The 18,800-nt window shown below is 36.3% G+C and overlaps 1 protein-coding gene across 7 annotated transcripts in view; it reads left to right on the forward strand.

The window, feature by feature from the left end:
• Positions 1-18,800, forward strand: part of CLASP2 (cytoplasmic linker associated protein 2) — a 151,934-nt gene that overhangs the window by 87,586 nt on the left and 45,548 nt on the right. For 2 of the 7 annotated variants that reach the window (XM_009320963.1, XM_009320946.1), the window contains exons 13-21: positions 1,259-1,329; positions 3,333-3,392; positions 4,601-4,678; positions 5,281-5,448; positions 8,153-8,208; positions 9,377-9,547; positions 12,817-12,840; positions 15,694-15,711; positions 17,665-17,766. In XM_009320963.1, coding sequence (XP_009319238.1) covers positions 1,259-1,329; positions 3,333-3,392; positions 4,601-4,678; positions 5,281-5,448; positions 8,153-8,208; positions 9,377-9,547; positions 12,817-12,840; positions 15,694-15,711; positions 17,665-17,766 — 748 coding nt within the window. Of the gene's footprint in view, positions 1-1,258; positions 1,330-3,332; positions 3,393-4,600; positions 4,679-5,280; positions 5,449-8,152; positions 8,209-9,376; positions 9,548-12,816; positions 12,841-15,693; positions 15,712-17,664; positions 17,767-17,900; positions 17,928-18,800 lie in introns of all 7 variants that reach the window. The other 5 variants (XM_009320955.1, XM_009320986.1, XM_009320970.1 and 2 more) reach the window with 3 other exon arrangements.

The raw sequence follows: 18,800 nt of genomic DNA on the forward strand, positions 1-18,800 counted from the left end.
GCCTGAGGCTTTGATTCCCTTGCAAAAACACTTTCTAGAAATTACAATGTCAATAGCTCCAAACACTTGGAACATACAGGTTTCTCCATCTGTGAAAACATTTTATTCTTTCCCCTGATACTGCTTATTGTTCCCTTTCTGGCAGTCATGTGCCACTTTTCAGTTTGAAAACTATGCAAAACACAAACAAAACCCCTAAAACCCTGTTTAAAAGTAGAACAGTACGAACAAATGCAACTGTAAGGCTCGTCCAGATTTTTTCTTCAGCATCCTCCTAATTCTGAAGTTGGCAGTACTCTGAGAGGATAATTATCTCTCTGCTTTTTTAGTGATTTTTGTGTTTATATCCCACAACAATAACTGAAGGAGAAAGTATGATACGTGAGATACTAAGAATTGTTCAGTACTGTACTTTTTAAGCAGTTTTTTTATAGGCTACAGTTTCACGCTGTATTGGGGACTGTTTTAGAAGTTACGTGTTGAATCAAGAAAGGAATAAAGAACTGAAAATGGATTTGTTGAACCATGTTACTCTTACTTGGAATCAAAATGTTAATACTTTGTGTCTACAGTTAGTTAAGATAAGCTGAAGTAAGGCTGCTTTAATTCTGAATTAAAGTATTGCATTTGGATTTAATGTAGTTTATCTTATCCACTTTAAATGGTAGTTCAAGGGGTTTTTTTCCCATGAGGATGTGAAGTGTTTCCATATAGATTATATACATAAGCTTGCTTATATTACATGTCATGATTTTATTATTTTATTGACATATTTTGCATTAAAAGGAATTTGGTCTTTGTAGCACTAATCGTATTGATTGATCCCTAAAAGAATGCCCATAGTTTGAGATTGATTGTTTTGCTTTTTGCTCCATAACTCTGATTTTTAAGACTGCTACGTCTATTGCTTTTTTTCTGTGGCAAAACTAAAATAACATCAGCTTGCAACCCCTTTGAGGAGACACTTTATATCTGAGCCTTCGTATATGACTTCTGACAGCTAAGTATTGCATATCACGATGTGATTGTTGATGGCATTGGAAGTGCTTTTTGCTTGACACTTTGGAAAAAAATAGGTTTAATCAAGTCATGCGCTAGCAGCAGTCTCTTATTTAATAGTATTCTACATGTAGTTTCAGTAGGCATTGTAAATGATTGCAATTGTTACTATGTTGCCAATTCTTTTTGACTTAATTAGTACAGTACAAAATCAGGAATACTTTTGTCATTAACTGCTTTGTCTTTTTTTTTTCTTCAGCATACCCATGTGCCACGACTCATACCTTTAATAACAAGCAACTGTACCTCAAAGTCAGTTGCAGTTAGAAGGTGAGTACATTATAAACAGCAAATTATTAAAGCTGTTGCTTTTTTAAATTTGATGATCATTTGTTGAAAATAAACATTTGAAGATTTATGGCTGTTAACTCTGAAGACACAAAACTGTGTTATCCAGTAAACTACAAAAATTAATTTCAGCAAAGTTATATCGGATGATGTTGATGAATGGTACTTTCTGCCATAGTGGGGGACGTACACTGTATTCTTCTGCAGAATTTATTCTAATTTAAAATGTTCCTAACACTTGTTCAAAAAATACTTTCTGATTTAAAACCAGAAGGAAAAAAAAAAGCTGCAGTTGAATCTGTGTTGCTCAGTCTAATGAGAACAAACAACACAGGTATTGAGAGGCATTGGGAGAGCATGAAACAGATAGGCATGCCTTTGTGAAGAACCAGCCTGAGCCTATTAGTTACCGTTAGGGCCAGACTTGACAGGCCTAGTGAGGTTAGCTCTTGCCGAAGTACTACAGCATACTGCGTGCAGTGTGTGCCAGCACCTTGCTCTCCTGATGCCAGGAGGACTTCGTAACTTTTGTGCAATGTGGGTTGAATGCGTGGAGCTAGGCTGTCTGATACTGTGCCCAGAATAGTAAACCTACCATGCTGGGGACTGTGGGATTGAGACAGTGGCTGCTACCTTAGATAGGACGTGGTGGATCAATGTGTTGTCATGTTTAACAACTGAGGTGCATCTTCAGCATGTTGCTTTTTCCAAAAACATGATACTTGAACACTTGGATTGGCTCTTGACAAAATTAGTTGGTTTCTGACAGAGTGTCATTTGCTGCACAGAATCTCACGAAAGCAGTTAACGCTGCTTCTGGGCCCACGCTAGCCCTGGAAGCGATATAGCTATGTGTATGCAAGAAACAGCCTGAGCACCTGAACTACTTGCTCTGAATCTAAGCTGTCTTTGCATCCAAAGCAAGTATTATCTTAACCCAGATAATACTGACCTGTCATAACTTCTGGTTTGACTGCAAAACAGTTCACAGGGCTTCAGTACTTCCACCTACCACAGCTTTGCTGAGGAACATTAGACTGTAGGTGGCTTTGGTACTGCAGTTCACAATTCAGTGAGCCTCAATGACGGTGGCAAAAATTGCATTGTTTTCATACTGACCTCATTCCTTTGGAACTAGATTGGTTATAATTCTGAAAAGCCTTTCAGGGTTTCTTGCCATGTCTTGTAGGTGTCCAAAGGATTTAGGTGGAATAAAAATGAAATCTGCTCTTCCAGAACAGAACCAGAAAAAGTAATAGCTCTAGACAGTAGAGTCCACTACCTTTTTGAAGACTTGTTATCTACACCTTCCTAATCCGTGTCGCTTTGATTTGTTCACCAGGATCTAGCTTCAGACATTTTTTAAAGTATGCCTTTTGCTAAGCTGTCTGCTAAACTGTCATGAATTATGAATTAATAGTGAATAAGGTTACATAACTTAGTTTGTACAGTGCCAGCAAATCTTCAGGAGTGCTTTCTATATGCGGAGCCCTGTACTAATGGTCTCATGTTCTCCTTTATGCTACATACTCAGTAACGACAGATGAAAGGATGGGAATAGTGTTTGGGACAGAAATACACTGCCATAGAAACATTACGTTGTGACTTAATAGCTGAATTTTTAAAGTATTGATTTTTTTAACATTAAGATTTTTATAGTTTGTACAGTTTTTAAACTTTATTGATTTTTTGTCTGTTATTTTGGGGCTAAAAACTAACATAGCATATGTGTAATAACACGACAGACAGTTAACTGAACCACATCTATTTTTTTGGAGTTTAGGATTAGTTAGCCTGCATGTTTGCTTTCTATACAGAATATTTTAACTTTGCAATAAGGCGACCAATGTCCTTATTTGACAAATAAAAGTACTTTAATTTTATGTATTTGTTTCCCTCAGGGGGAAAGAATAAAGTTACTATTTATTCCGCAAGGACATTAGAGAAATGAGTATTAATTCTAACTTTTTGTTCTGTCTTTTTAGGCGCTCCTTTGAATTTTTAGACCTGTTGTTACAAGAGTGGCAAACACATTCGTTGGAAAGGTATGGCCCAGTATACTTTTTCCTCAATAATAAACTGCTAATGAATTTTAAGACAGAAATCTTTTCATTTAATCCTTTAATTGGATTATGTTGTTCAGTGTTGGCCGACCTTTCTAGCACAGCAGGTCATGTGGCTCATTCAAGTGCCAGGGAGAAAGAGAGCTGTATGCTCCAGCCTTGACTTCATGTTGCCTCCTCTCCTTACCCTCTGCCTCTTTTCCTATACTGTATGTGAGCAACGTGTACCGTGCTTTCTCAGAGTTTCACTAATATCATGTATCCTGTGCAGCAAAGATGCACAGGTAAGCATCTGCCTCTTCTCCTGAAAGGAGGAAATTTGTGTGTTCACCATAAAAGAGGGCAAGTGGGATTAGGCCGGAGGATTTTTTCTGGTGATGATTACGAGCACACTGTAGCTTCTCTGGGTAGACAGGAAAATAGTACATGCATCAGCTCTGCAGAATGTGTACTGTAAGCACAGAGTAAGAGCAGAGGGACTATAAGGCCTCCAGAGGAGGCTCTGAAGAGCTCATCCAGCTCCATAGTCACCTTTCAACCCCTCAAGGTACTCCTGAGAAAGGGAGCAATGGGGAGATCTATTTATGTCAGTGTGTATGTGTTTTAAAAAAAAAAAAAACACAAAAAAATCAAAACAACACCCCACCCTCCCAAAACAAAACCCCAAACAAAAAACAAAACCCCAAACATATTTTGAATTAAAATGTGTTTATCATCACAATTTTTGGTTGTTCTGATGGGGGCTTTGCTGTTCTTTGAGCATGTGTTGAGGTTTAGAACTCGTACACCAAAAGCTTTCAGAGGTGAATTTCCAGGAAAGCAAACTTACTAATCTTAACTTTTTTCTTTTTCTTGCTATTGATATAGTAGGGGAAATAGTTTTTCCATTTCAGTAAAGTAGGTGTCTTTAAAAAGGTATTTTTGAATAACTTTTTAAGTGTGATAGGTGGCTGTATGTCTGAAAAGTAGATTATAATTCTTTTAGATTGATGGAGGAAGCTTACCTAAACCCTTACAGAAGGTGCAGTTATGTTATTGGTGTGCTTAAGTGTTTGTTTATTTCATACCTTAGAAAGAAGTACTATCTCAGCTGGTTTTTACTTAGAAAAATGTTAATTAAAGGGTAAAACTTTACTACTAAAAATAGAATTTGGAGTAGCAAAATGGCATGAAAAATGTTTTTCTTCTAGACACGCAGCTGTCTTGGTTGAAACAATCAAGAAGGGCATTCATGATGCTGATGCAGAAGCAAGAGTGGAGGCAAGAAAGTGAGTTTTGACTACATTTTGCTCTGAAAAATTGTATGTTTTACATGAGCGATAGAAGGCTCTAATCAGAGGTGAGCGGCTAACTATGGCTGAAGAGGAGGACACAAGTTAGGCTTAAAATTGATGTTTCTGTTCTCGGAGTCCTGAATTAATACCTAGTTTCTTTTGCAAAAGACATTCTGAAAGTTGAGGCAATTAATACTGTCATGCAGTGTTTGAGGATTCTACTGAAACAGGAGTCATAAAAGTTGATATTGCTGCATTATAATTCTTCCCCACTGCCCCCCCCCCTTAAGTCATTAAACAACTGCAGCACTTGACTAGTGAGTAGGCCAGAAAAGAATTTCTCTTGCTCCCCCACAGAATCGATAAGTGAATGTGAGAATTTCAGAGGATAGACTAAGTTATTTTGAAAAGATTAATTCAGTCAGTGTATCTGGTTTCTTTTATGATTTGATGAGCAGTATTGTATGCCTTGCATATTTTCAGTCTGAGTTCCTTTCCCTCCCATCCCTGGTTCATTCTGTAATCTTCTACTTCCTGACTCCACACTTTGAAGAAAATATAGAGCAATTATATGTGGTTATTCTCTTGTTTTGCAGGGCTTATCTGGGTCTTAGAAATCACTTTCCTAGTGAAGCCGAGACTCTGTACAATTCTCTTGAGCCGCCCTATCAAAGAAGCCTCCAGACCTACTTGAAGAATTCTGGCAGCATAGCATCTCTCCCTCAGTCAGACAGGTCATCCTCCAGCTCACAGGAGAGCCTCAAGTAAGGGTCACTTAACTGTTTCTGAGCCTATAAACAAATAAAAACTGATTCTCAAAAGCAAATGAGCCAGACTTCTGTGGTGTACAGAAAAGCTGCAATTGTATTTTGTCACTTTTTTTTAAAATAAATATCTTTTATTGTCTTTTGCTATATGACAGTATTACCCCAGCAAGGTGAAAAATAAGGGCAGTCATTAACTGGATTTTAGCAGGCTGTTCTTACTCATGTAGTTCTTCCTTAACAGCCTCTATTACACCAAAGTATCTTCAAGGTTCACATATTGATGTCCAGCATTCTGGTGCAATGAATAAGTCTAGGAAAGAAATAATGGTGTTACTCCTTTTTTATCCCTTTTCACTGGGAAGTATGAGAAAGAGACATTGACAGTGAGATCCGTTCAGATCAGAGATCATTTTTTTCCTGTCTTCACAGTATGAAATACGTATTAGCAGTATTTTGCAGCTAAGCTAATTACTAGAGGGTGGGTCTGTGCTGCAGTCAGTGGTGTATTAAAATGTATAGACAATCTTGAGCTGAATAGATTAAAGTTTGCTTAGGTACCAATAGCAAAAGAAATCTACTGGCTTTTTAGTAGAAATGTAAAATAGTAGTAGTAGTAGTATGTGGTGATTTTTTCCTTTAAATTCTAGAAAGTTTCCTCAAAGTGTTTAAACCTGTGAAAATTTTAATTCAGATGCTTCATTTCCAAAGCCAGAGAACTTGTCTTCTCATTTTTGACTTGAAAGAAAAGATTGCTTACAGCATATTGGAAGTTAATTTTTTTCTTTTTTTTTTGTTGCTGCCTTAAATACCAGAGGCTTTCCCTCTTCTATGTCAAATCTTACCTTTCCTATGATACTTGTAATTATAAAAAACATTTTAAAAATAATTGTCTGTAATGTAGGCTATTGCTAACACTTCATTTGCCACACAAATGTTTATTCAAAGATTAATTACTCTTGTTTAAATTAATCTATACTCCCTATATGAAAATCAAAGTGCTGTTAATGAGTAACTAGTAATAAAATGTTAGAAACTAAATTACAGAGAAATTAGATCTTAAAATACTCTTAAATCCTCAAGTAAGTGTTACTTCCTGTATTGCAAGATACGTAAATACTACAGTACAGAAAGGGAGAAGTAAAATAAGAGATGAACAGAACAGATCGTGATATTGGAAATTAATTTTTAATTGATTTTTCACTAATTTTGCATTTATATGCATGTTGTTTTCCCTGTGTTACCCAAAATTATATTTCTTGCTTCTAATACAGATGCTGAGTTCTCCCTGTATAGACTAACTTAGGAAATATGGGTGTGGTTCTCCTAAAAGTCTGATCCTCCATGATTTTTGACCCTCCGAACTTCTAGCTCTTTCAGATTATTCATCAAAAATGGTGTTTAAGAGGATGGTGGAATGAGAAAAATGCAGTGACTTGTGCCTGCCTATATGAAACCGCTTAAATGAAATGTTAATCACAATAGATCATGCAAGTGTTGAAATTGTAACAGTTGTCTGGGCCTTCTGTTTGGAGCAACTTGTAAGGTCAGGATGCACCCAGGAGCTCTGCCTGGGCCTCCTCGACTTACTTGCAGCAAAATACCTCCAAAACACTAGTTAGTAATGTCAGAAAAGCAGGTATTATAATAAGCTGCAAATACATGATCTTCTGTGAGGAGTTCGGTAACAGTGCTGACCTCTATATTATCATTGAGCACCTGAGCTAGTAACTCAGATAAATACACAGTGATATGCATCTCTCTTCTCTCTGCTTTTTGGTTTAAAATTAGAGGGGGATTATTTTTACTAAAGCTGAGACTCTAGACTCAGGCTGTAATTTGACTATTGATGAAATAGTCAACTGTTTCAGAAAATACAAACCTTCCCAGTCAGATAAATATTTAGAAGGCTAGATATGAATCAATGAATAAAGTATTGTGCTTGCTTCTACTGGTTTTTTGCTTTTCCCTGGTCCCTCTGATTGCATTTTAGCCTTCTGAGCCAGACAGAAGGAAGGGCTCACAGTTAAACTTGAGTAGACAGGAAGATTTTGCTTCAGCAACTACACGTTTTTGCAGTAAGAGTAAAGGGAAATGGGCAGAAAACATAGAGGAAAAAGACATGGGATTTTTCTCCTTTTATAAATTGTGGGAGCATTCCAACAGGGAAAATTCAGTCTAGCTGTTTTGGAAGTTCCAGCATTTTCCTTTCTAATTTATAACTTGATTCTTGGGAGATACTGGAGGAGGGTTATGAATTGTACACCTGTTTTCCTTGCTACTGCAGACACCACTTCACATAATTTCTTTCATAAATCAAGCTTTTTGTGTAGCTCCTGCTAGTTTTGTTTGACAGCTGATTTAGAAGATCAGTCCTGTGGTTAAAACCTTGTACTGACCACCTTAAATGTTTCTGTGACCAAGTCTGGAATGCCTGAACTTCGTGTTAGCAAAGTGTGCCTATTGGTAACCTAAGGATTAATGCTTTGTGATGAAGACATGATTTTATAAAACACAAAAGATACGATGATTGTGTTTTCCTTGTCATTCTGTATTTAATGTGTTTATCTAAAATATGGTGGGAAAGTTGAAGGGGAGAAAAGAACAGAAGATATATTTTTTTTTCCCTCTCTGTTGTTATTGCCTTTTGGATCTGATACATGAGACTTACTTACTGGTTTTACTGACTTTTTTTTTTTCTCAGTCGGCCTCTGTCTTCTAAATGGTCTGCAGCCAGCCCAGCAAGTCTTGCAGGCAGAGGTAAGGTGGTTGCTATATAGTGCAGTGCACAATAATTGTTCTTTATGTTCTTTGAATTAGAAGTTTTAAATGCAGCTTAAAATCTGCCTTAAGCATTTACCCTGTTTCCAACTTGAACAATGGTATGTGTCACTACAAACTGCACCTGGAGCTAAGGTTGCCTCATACTGGCTTCACGTTTTATGTATTTTCAGTTTTTGCAAGTATAAGGCAGAATTTCCTATGTATTGGTACTATTAATTGATCATCTGTCTTGGAGTTTTGTCATGGAACAGTCACTCTCAAAGAAGCAAAACATTATTCTATGGTCTATTCATGATTATTAGGCTTATGGCAATTGGAAATGAAGGACTCATACCATTCATCTATTCCCACGTAGCTGCTCTCTTTGTAAAAAACAAAAACCAAACCCACAGTTTTGTAATTCAGAGAGTTTAATTTTCTCTTGAGTTTTCAGAATTTAGTATCTTCGTTCACTTTTCACATAATGTGTTCGTAACTGTTGTGGAGTAAATCATTGAACTCCTTTTTACAAATTGCCGGTAATTGAGAGTGCTTGTTTTCTGGATACTAGAACTGTTAAAGGGGAGTCAAGTTTTGAAAAAATAAACCAATGGTTAAAATTAACTGAAGCGAATAGTTAATATTCAGTAAATGATAGGAGATGAACATAAAAATACTTTATGGAAGATTATACCCTAAAGCAAATGGAGGTATGCATTCAGCTTGCGTGTGGCTTTATCTCAGCTGAGGTGTGGGAATATTATCTTCCCTCAGTATCACAAGGGATGCTGTGAACTTCCTTATGTTTGTGAAGCACTCAATAATGTAATAAATTACATAAATGTTCAGAATTATGTAATTTGTACTAGGGTGGGAGCACATGGTTTGTATTAAATAATGGTAAAATTTAATGCTGAATGAAGATAAATACCACCGTAAAATAAACTGTTCTTTGTCTGAATTTCATGGCAACACCAGATCTAGTTTGCTTCTTAACCTCAGTAATACTTGACTGAGGTTAATACTAACTTGGCTTACACTATTTTACATAGTTTTCTGTACTTTTTGCAGGTATGCTGCAGTAGTAGAAAATGTTAACTTTTCAAATATAATGAATTTTATTCATTACCAACTAATTTCCTAATTTTTTTTTTCTTTTTGCTAGTTTCAGGCAGCAGCAAGAGTGTTCCAAGCCCAGGAGCTCTGCAAAGGTCTCGCAGCGACATTGATGTTAATGCTGCCGCAGGTGCAAAGGCCCGCCACGCTGCTGGACAGACAGCTGGAGCTGGGCGCTTGTCAGCAGCTGGTCTACCTCCAGGATCTTACGCTTCGCTAGGTAAGGGAAACATCTTTACAATACTGCGAAATATTTTTTGAGGTTTTTGATCCAAAAGTACACAGGAAAATACTTCTACATTTGAAAAATTGTCATCATTTTTAGTAGTATTGGATTATTGCAAAAGACCAAGTGTTCTGAAGTAAGTTACCAACTTTGCTAGATGTTTTATTTTTCTTGTGCTGGAAGAATGCCGATGCAAAGAATGTATCTGTACTATGCTCTTTAAATGTGTTAATCTGGAATTAATATTAAGTATTGAAAGGAGCGGTACCTTCACCTAACAGCAGATGGTCTTCATGGCTTTTTTTGTTTCTAGAAGTAATAGGGAAATGAGTGTTAGGACTCTAGATTTTCCATTTTACTCAGCTCTTTGACTGACTATTTTACAGCAGTGCTGAAGAGACATCCTGGCAGTAAGTGGTGACTTCTTCATGTAACACAGAAGTGTTTTACACAATAACATACAACATAGATTTCATAGATTTCTTCCTAAGCACGTTGATGGAACTATGTGTATATTTTTATCTAGGTGACAGTCTCCATTGATAGGAATAATAGAAAGTGCTACAAATGATAAGAGTGCAGAAAAGTATTTGATAGTGGTAGTGGTGGTAGATACTAGAACCTCCGCTAAGTGGGGAGGGTAAAGGAATATGGGCCTGGTTTTGTTCTTTTTAGGTTATCCATACTGCAGGGCTAGCAGTGGGGGAAGGTGAGGTTCAGTGTTCACAAAACCATTAAGTTTTTTCTTCTCTGCTTATGTGCCAGCTAGATCACCAAGGGGGCATGTCCTAATGTCAGTATTGCCAAAGATGATCACAAGGGAGGCAGAGAAACTACATAGTTTTTCAGATTTACCTTGTGTTTGGGGAGATGTTAGGATACACTTAGGCTATGGTTTTCAAAGGTTTTGGTTGTGTTTTTTAGAATTAAAATTTAAGTTAAAAACTATTTTAAATGAGTTGATTCTTTTGTCATCAGGGCCTACTTGAAATGGTTTGAACACCATTGATTTTAGGATTAAGTTTATGAGTGTGAGCAACGCTGACTAAAAGGAATACTTGCTACTTCAAATAGTAATTTTGGATGTGGGCTCCCTCTAGTGCCCACAGGGGGGGAATCAGAGAACCTGCTGGTTAGCGGGTGGATACCAAAGTTTGGCTGCTCAGTTTGCTGGGTGGAGGAGATATGCTTGTGGTTATCAATTGAGGAATTCTCAGTTCCTCCTAACTTAATGCCTAAGAGCCTGAAATAGGTGGGATGATTATTCTTCAGGATCAAAGTATTGCCTGGTCTGTTTTGGTGTGCAACAGGACATATTCTGAATCTCAGACAAAGCTGGAGTTCAGCTGTTGTGAGAAGTAGAAGTGAGACAGAGCATGGTGGTAGAAGGAAAAAAATGTCAACCAGAAATCAGAGAAAGAAATCTCTCTCTGTTAATCTGTCTTCTTCATGCTGCTGAAATGAAGGGACTACTTTGGTCTTAAGAGTTTCACAGGAAATTAGCTCGTTTGGAGTACTGGTTTGCTTTCAGAACGTTTTAAGCAATATGTGATTCATGCCCAGAATTTTGGGGGCAAGGGTTGTTGAGAAGGGCACAGAGGTTTTCAGGGAAGTAAATAGTGGTGGGTTTATGCAGGAAAATAACAGAAATAAAGAAGTAGCTTATTCTCTTTGTAGTTTATAAATTTGGTGAGGGGGGGTGGGGGAGAGGAATGAATAGGCAGTAAGTCCAGGTCATATTCTTTTGAAGGATTTGAGTAGCTGGAAAGCTTTGCCTTGCTAGCAGATGCAATCACGTGTGGAGAAGAATACAATGGTGGTTTGAAATGGCAAAATAATGTGATACTAGCAATGTGTCGTAAAGTGAAATTCTATTACAGATGGTATAAGGGCAGTGATAGTCAAGGGGACCAAGATTTTTTTACAGTCACACAAAAGCAGTACTGCTTGACTGATCTTAGCTCATTCTCCTAACAGTTTTTTAATAGTGGTAGGGTAATTTAAATGACACATACCTGTCCCTTCTTACCTATGTAGACAGTGTGACTGTTGTGTGTTTGGCTATTGATTAACCATGGTATCCACCTCAAAATACTGTTTGCTCTTAGTTTTCAAAAGGTAACCTTAAAATGAATGGAGTGTGCATTCAAGCAAGTGCCATGTTTTAGAAAACGGGCTGATTTGTAAACTTCTCCCCTCTGTTCATTTTAAAGGGGGTGTTTATACTAAATCCAAATATGGCAACTTAAATGACAGAATTGTCAAGATAATGCTGACCATGGTACTAAAATGCCTAGAAAATGTCACTGTATTTCCATAATGCTTTCCACATCTGCTCAGGTGTTGCAGTCAATACCAAAATAAATAACATTGTCTCCTCTGGAGCTTGAATTTATTTTCATTTTCACCCTTACTTACAGAGAAACATCCACCTTTTGCTTAAACAGCTGCCAAATTTAGAGCCTCAGAGGACCACAAGTTCATGAGCATATTAATCTGTAATTGTCTCTACCTGTCTCTTCCCTTTTTATTATTAATAGAAGAACTCTTGCTTGCTTATTTATGCTTGTTTGGTTTTTTTTTAAAGACTGTTCTAGAAGCACGAGGACATTCTCTACTGTAGTTATTCTAAATGTTGACTGTCTTTGACATCCTTAAGTATTAATGTCCTTTTTGAGGAGACTTGAGCTGTAATTATGTATGTCTCACGCTAAATATTTTAATTTTGATTGTTACTGTCAGAATATGTATGCACTACCTTCCAGCTGAACTGGTAAACCTTCAGTGCTTTTAAACCAGAGTGGAACTTTCTCCCATATGTCCTCTGTCTTTATTGTGATGTCTTTTTCCCTCCTGTCCCTTACCCCAGGTGGGGCTTCATGCTCAGTAGCAAATTTGGTAAGAAATAGAGATATTGTGGTTCAGTAATGATACAGATATGTACTGATGATTCAGTAACTGTTGACAGCAAGCATGTAACAGTTTATAAATATTTTACTGTAAGGGTTTGCTCAAATCTGGGTAATACGGAGAGATTCAACATCCCTTTGCAGGGTACTTGAACCCTTTTCTGTAATTTTGTACGTTGGACTAGAGAAACCAACTTTACTTAAGGTAGCTTATACATGCATGAATTAGATAAACATGTCTGCTGTATTTAATATTAATGTATTTTCCTTAATTAATGTTTTATGACTGCTGTGAACACCTTTATTCTAACACACTAAGTTTTCCATGTTTCTTTGTCTGCTTTTTCAACAAAGAGGATACTTCTGACAAGATGGATGGTAAGAAATTGTTTAGTCTGTCCTCTAATTCTATTAAATATTTAATAAAGTGTCTTTTATGTAAAATTACTGATATTTAGTATATTTGTCTGTTCATTAACAAAATACTATGCTGTCTTCATTAATCCCTATGTAATCTTGATGTCTTAATATATGTGTTGTCTTATTGCTGTTATTTGTCAGTGTTTTTGATGATTGGTCTGTATCAGCAACAGAAACTTTATCAGAAATTGGATGTTACTCCTGTTTTTTTAAAAAAGCTCTATTAACTACAGAGCAATTCTGTAATCAGTACATACTTTTTTAACTAGCTCTAGTTCCATCGTGTTTCATAGTTTTACCTATAAAGTCAAATTTTTTGACTTCTTGGCAGAACAGCAGTGGGATGGCAGAAGATGCTTGACCACATTATTAAGGATTTAAAAAAAAAAAAAAACCCAACAAAACTCAAATCTTCTCTTTCAGAAGTACTTGTATCAAAATCTAGTCTAGCTACATAACTTTAAGTGCCTCTAAATCCTGTAATACAATGTAATTCTACTACAGAATAGTTTAAGAAAACCTACCTGGTAAAATAGCTTACCAAGTATTACAGCTAAGTTTTAGTGCTTACTGTTTCTTAATTCACTGTATTAAACACATGGAGGGACTTGTCATATATTTTTATCCTAACTGCAAAGCAGCTGAGAATCAGGCTTCTCATAGCAGTTGTCTGTTACAGGTGAGTGTAAGTAATGCTTCCCATATAAGAAAGTGACAGAGTCCCAGCTTGATGCCTGATAATTCTAGTTCTCATTTATTGCTGGGGAACACTTAACAAGTCAGTTATGTTTGCTGCTTACTTAATAATTCTTGTCACATGTGTTTATTAACAGTACATGTTTCGAAGAATGAGTAGTTTACTGGAAGCAAAGCAGGCGATATTTTTCGTAGAAGTGAAAACAGTAGAAAGGTAGATCTCTAAAACCCAGAATCGTGAATCATTTTAAAGCACAGATAATCAGCTTCATGAGAGAGACTTTTTGGAAGAATTTGAGCCATTTTTGAGTATTGCAAATGGCAAGCCTGCTTTAATAAAATGAGGCGTGTTTGTACACGATAGTGTCTGTCTCGCTTATTTCCATATCAGATTTCCTATGTTGCATATAATAGGATTTATTTATAACTATGTGTGCTAAACACTTAATCTTGAGCTTTTGCACTTTGTCACCAGCAATAAAGGTTCTTAGGGCCGTGTGTACAGGCTTTTTCATTTGTTCAGACCAGTAGTCACAACTAATGGTGTCCCACACGTCTGTTTAAAAATAGTAGGGGAAGTGCTACACAATTGATCAGAATAACAGGTTTTTTTCTAGAGGATATCTGTAGGGATGATGTGCGAGACAGAATGAACACAGCTCAGTTCTCCGGCTGTAGTTGTATGATACAGCTGCTCTGATCTAACCACCACCGGGAGGAACTAAGCATTTTTCCTTTTCCCACTAATCTTGGCCACATGTTTTTACCAATTCTTTCACTAGCACCTTGTAACACTCCATTATCAATCACTGTAGGTGAACAAACTCCAGAAAACTGATTTCATAAAACAAAAGTGAATAGTATTCTGTTAATTAGCTTTTGGAGCTGACAGTGAGCCTTTAGCCATCCAAACCAGGTGGTCGCGCAAGGGTGGAGAGAAAGGAGAAGCAGAACCACCCCTTTTAGGAGCAGCTAGCTGTTAGTCTGGCTTAGGTGCTGCATAGAACCTGCCTTCCATGATCCAGCTCTGGAAGAATGTTGGATTTGGGGGCATAGTTTAGGGTTTGGGTTTTTTTTTATACAGACTGGCAAATTTGATCTGGAAAACTTTGAGGCACTCCTGCATACATATCATAAGTGATTTTTGTGAAGAAGTATTGACATTTACACTGAATGAATTTTTTAGAGGGAGTTTTTAAAAATAGTGCCTTGCAGATAGTGTAACAGGAGAAAGCCATAGCCAGATTTGCTGAGAAAGTTAAGTTCAGGCTAGCCAAAGACACTAACAGACGTTTTAATCATTGTAGTTCTCTCACAAGGCAGAAGTGGCAGAGAGTGAAAAAAAAAAATGGAAATACCCTTTGATTTTTTTGAAGGAATTTAACATTTTTATCACTAGTAGTATATATTTTATTCCATAATCAGATTTGTTTCAAAGGAACTTAGAGAGAGGAAGGACTGCTGTTTAGATAGCTTCCCATCAATTCCTAGGTAGTGACGTCAGTAAAAAGATTTGTCTGACTCATTTTGTCATAATCCAGCCTTGTTAAGCTTAGCGTACTTGTTCAAGTGTGATCTGTTTTTTTCAAGCTCATATTACTTCCACTTCTCTGAGCAAAACTTGATCTTGTGCATGTAGATCTTCAGAGTAATCATGGATTAAATTCAGAGAAATCCTCCTTGCTGGCAGTTCCTATCAAATTATCACTGTCCAGTGTGCGAAACACTGTCCTTGTGTTTTTCTCTGAGATAATTTATAATAGTATGTTTTATATTTTCAGAAGAGCTTGCACTAAAATATTTTTAATGTCTGTTTTGATCTGTACATGTAATTTTGTTGATTTATCTCATGGATTTTTTTTTTTCTATTGATTTTTTTTTGGTGATTTTGTAACAAGTTTGGAAGGCAGTGCTATATATTGTAAATCACTAACAGTATAGCATGGATGTTTCTTGATAATTTTGCTTCAGTTCGATAATGGAGTTGCAACACAAAAGCTTTAGACCTCTTGACTTGATAAAATTTGTCAAGATTCATGAGATTAATCTCAACAAGGAATTTGAGAGACACAGTATTGATTGGAATATCATGTATTTTATTATTTTTCTGTTTAGGAACAGCTTCTGAAGATGGTAAGAAAATATTTTGTTAGAATAGCTAATATTTTCAGCTTCATATTTTCATTGATACAAATTAAGCTTTAAAAGTAGAATGTGGTCTTTCTGGGGCTTTGTGGAGGTTCATAACTCCAGATAGCTTATGCATTTAATACTTGGTCGTCACATAGTACTTTTAAAATTCTTTTGCTTTTATTTTAATTCTCAAGTTCTCATCTGCAGTAGAAGTGTCATTGCTTAACATTTTTAGTGTGAAAATATAGGAGCTTTGTAATTTTGCATTTGTTTTTTAAAGCGAATCTTGTCACAGAATATTTCATCAAATGTGTTCATGCTCTGGGAAGCAGGTGCTACTATTACTCATCTCTGAGACTTGGGAATTCATTTTCAATACACTGTTAACGTTTAAACCTATCGTTAGTGAATGGATGTAGAGACTCCAAGTGACTTAACAGTTCATTTGCCTCACAAATACAAACTGTTTTTTTACTTCAATAAAATTGAACCGGGTTCCAAGCGGTAATTTAATGTAGTATCGAAATAGTGGCACTCTGTATTCCTAAGTTTTTGGGCCAAATTCTGAATGCAGTTACATGCCTTGTGGTCTCACAGCACTCAGTGGGAAAACATTGCCATTGCACGGGGATAACTAGTAGCATTTGGACTAGTTAATCTAACCGTTCTTACTAGTGTATTGTTTTCTAAAATAGTTTAGTGAATAACCTCCTTTATCCTGATTCTCTTCTTATAGACTCTCATCTATGGCTATTCCCTCTACTTGGATGAATAATATTAACTTGGTTGGTCTCCAAATTCTGCTGTGGAAAGCCTAAAGAGGCTAGAACTAAATAACAGTCTGTGTATCTAATTCTTCTGGGTCAAATATTGACTCTACATGTCTAGAAGATATTTTAATTATGCTGTTTTTAAAAGTGGATTACTTGTTGAGCTAGATCCACCCTGTACAAGCTTTTTGGGTTTTGTTCTTGCAACTTATAAGAACTATGGTTAGCATGGTTTTGGTTTTTGTTTCATTTTTCTGTTGAGAGGTTGGCTTTGGAAATGTAGTACACAACTCTACTATTTTCTTTTATGAACGATCTTTCGGTAACCTGTAATTCATCCAACTGGGGTCTTCCTTTCTTTTGTAATTTCATTGTATACTCTGGATGTTATGAGGAACATGGCTAATAATGGAGAAAGGTTTAACCCAAAACCAAGACAGTTTGGCATTCTAGAGAGAAGCGAATCTATTGTTTTAGTTGTAGATACTTGGTTTAATGTCTCTTCCTCAGCTCTTCTGTCTGTTGAGGAGAGTAGTATTTCCTTGTATCATGTGGTCACCGAGAAGTACTTAATTGTACTTAGTCTTTGCAAAATGCCGTAAAAGGCTTGGGAAATCCTGTAGAAGTCTATATGACTGTGGCCAGGAAAACAGTAGAATCTTCGGTAACAGGAAAGCTAGTATTGAGATTTCTAAAAAGAGGAGTGAAGTTAGGAAGAAACCTCAGAACCCTATTCAAAAAATAGTCAACATAATTTTTGTAGTTTTACGACAGCAAAAGTAGAATTACAACCACAAGGAATCATGAGAAGACTGTACCTGATACAGCAACATTAGCGTATGCATTGCCTATTATATTTAATAAACTTCACTTTTTAAAATATAATCACCCTATTTGTGCAGGAAGCAAGAACTACATAGCTAGTTCAGGGTATTTAAATTATGTGTAAATTGCTTACTGAAACATGTAGCATCAGAGGAGAAGTATTTTGATTCCTCGACTATTAAGTCCTTCAAGGTGTTCAAATTTCTACTAATTATCCCAAGCGAATTTTCACCAATTGAGTTATGTTATGCTGCTTTTTTATCACAGAAACTTAAGAAAATACATTAGTAAATGCTACTGATGCTTTGCTTTCTACATTACTGTGAAAAACTGATTTAATGCCATCATTCTTTTATAGGTCGTGTACGAACAAAGCTTTCAACGCCTTCTGTTGGTATTGGAAATTCTAAAACAGATTCCAGAGGACGGAGTAGAACCAAAGTGGTGTCACAGTCTCAGCGTATGTATTTTCTATTTGTCAGTTATACCTGATAAAGAGGCCAAATGCTTAAGCATATATTCATTGACCAATGGCTACAGTCAAAGTTAATTTTTTAAAAAAGCTACATACTGAGTTGTTGTTCTGTGCCTTAGGTTCATCATCGCCAGACAAAAATGAAGGTATTTTTTTCAGTGTTTTGGGTCAGTGGTATTTGCATGCTTTTCTAATTCATGTTGTTTTCTCTGGACAAAATACTAGGTTAGTTCTTAGTTTGCCAATTAAATTAGATAATGTAACACAAAATGAAATCTACCCCTAAATTCTGTATTCAATTATAACTTCTCAAGATTCTTTTCCCCCCCTTTCTGACCTCCCCAACACGAAACACCAGTAAACTTCTGTCAGTTGCATATGACACATGGATGAATAATACAGAAGAATGGGTAGGCTGAATGGTGTCCTCAGTGTTACCTGCAAAAGCTAATTTTTCATTTTTCAAAAAGTCCTATTTTTCAGCCAGAAATACCTATTTTCATTTTAAGTTAGGCATTAGTCTAACTCTTGGATATATACTCCTTTTTTTGTATTACAGCTGTTACCTTTACTGAACTCTTCTTTGGAGTAAAAATACTAAACCCCACCTTTATAATCAGTTACTTAGCTTATATTGAATCAAAGGGTTAAAACAAGCAATTTACTGTATGTCAGCTAATCCACAGTAATTTTCTATGTGTATTTAGAAACCAAAGCAAATGCAAAATTTCCCATCTAGCTGAGCACTCTGACATTAATTAAAAAGACTTGATTACCTCACATTCTTTGGCTCTGGCTGACCTACAGCAATTTGTTCACACATCTGATGTCTCCAACAGACATCTTCTGACTAAGCTCTGTAGTGTTTTCAGAGTCTCATCTTTGTCTAATTAAGTGAAATGCAATGAAATTAATGAAAGGAAGGCAAATTAACAATAAAATTAAAATAAACTAACCAGTCCTATAGTTTGTCAGGTCTAATGTTATAAATCCAGTAAATTACACAGCTTTTGAATTTT

Source organism: Pygoscelis adeliae, unplaced genomic scaffold (assembly GCF_000699105.1).
Source record: "Pygoscelis adeliae isolate BGI_AS28 unplaced genomic scaffold, ASM69910v1 Scaffold280, whole genome shotgun sequence".
Taxonomy (NCBI): domain Eukaryota; kingdom Metazoa; phylum Chordata; class Aves; order Sphenisciformes; family Spheniscidae; genus Pygoscelis; species Pygoscelis adeliae.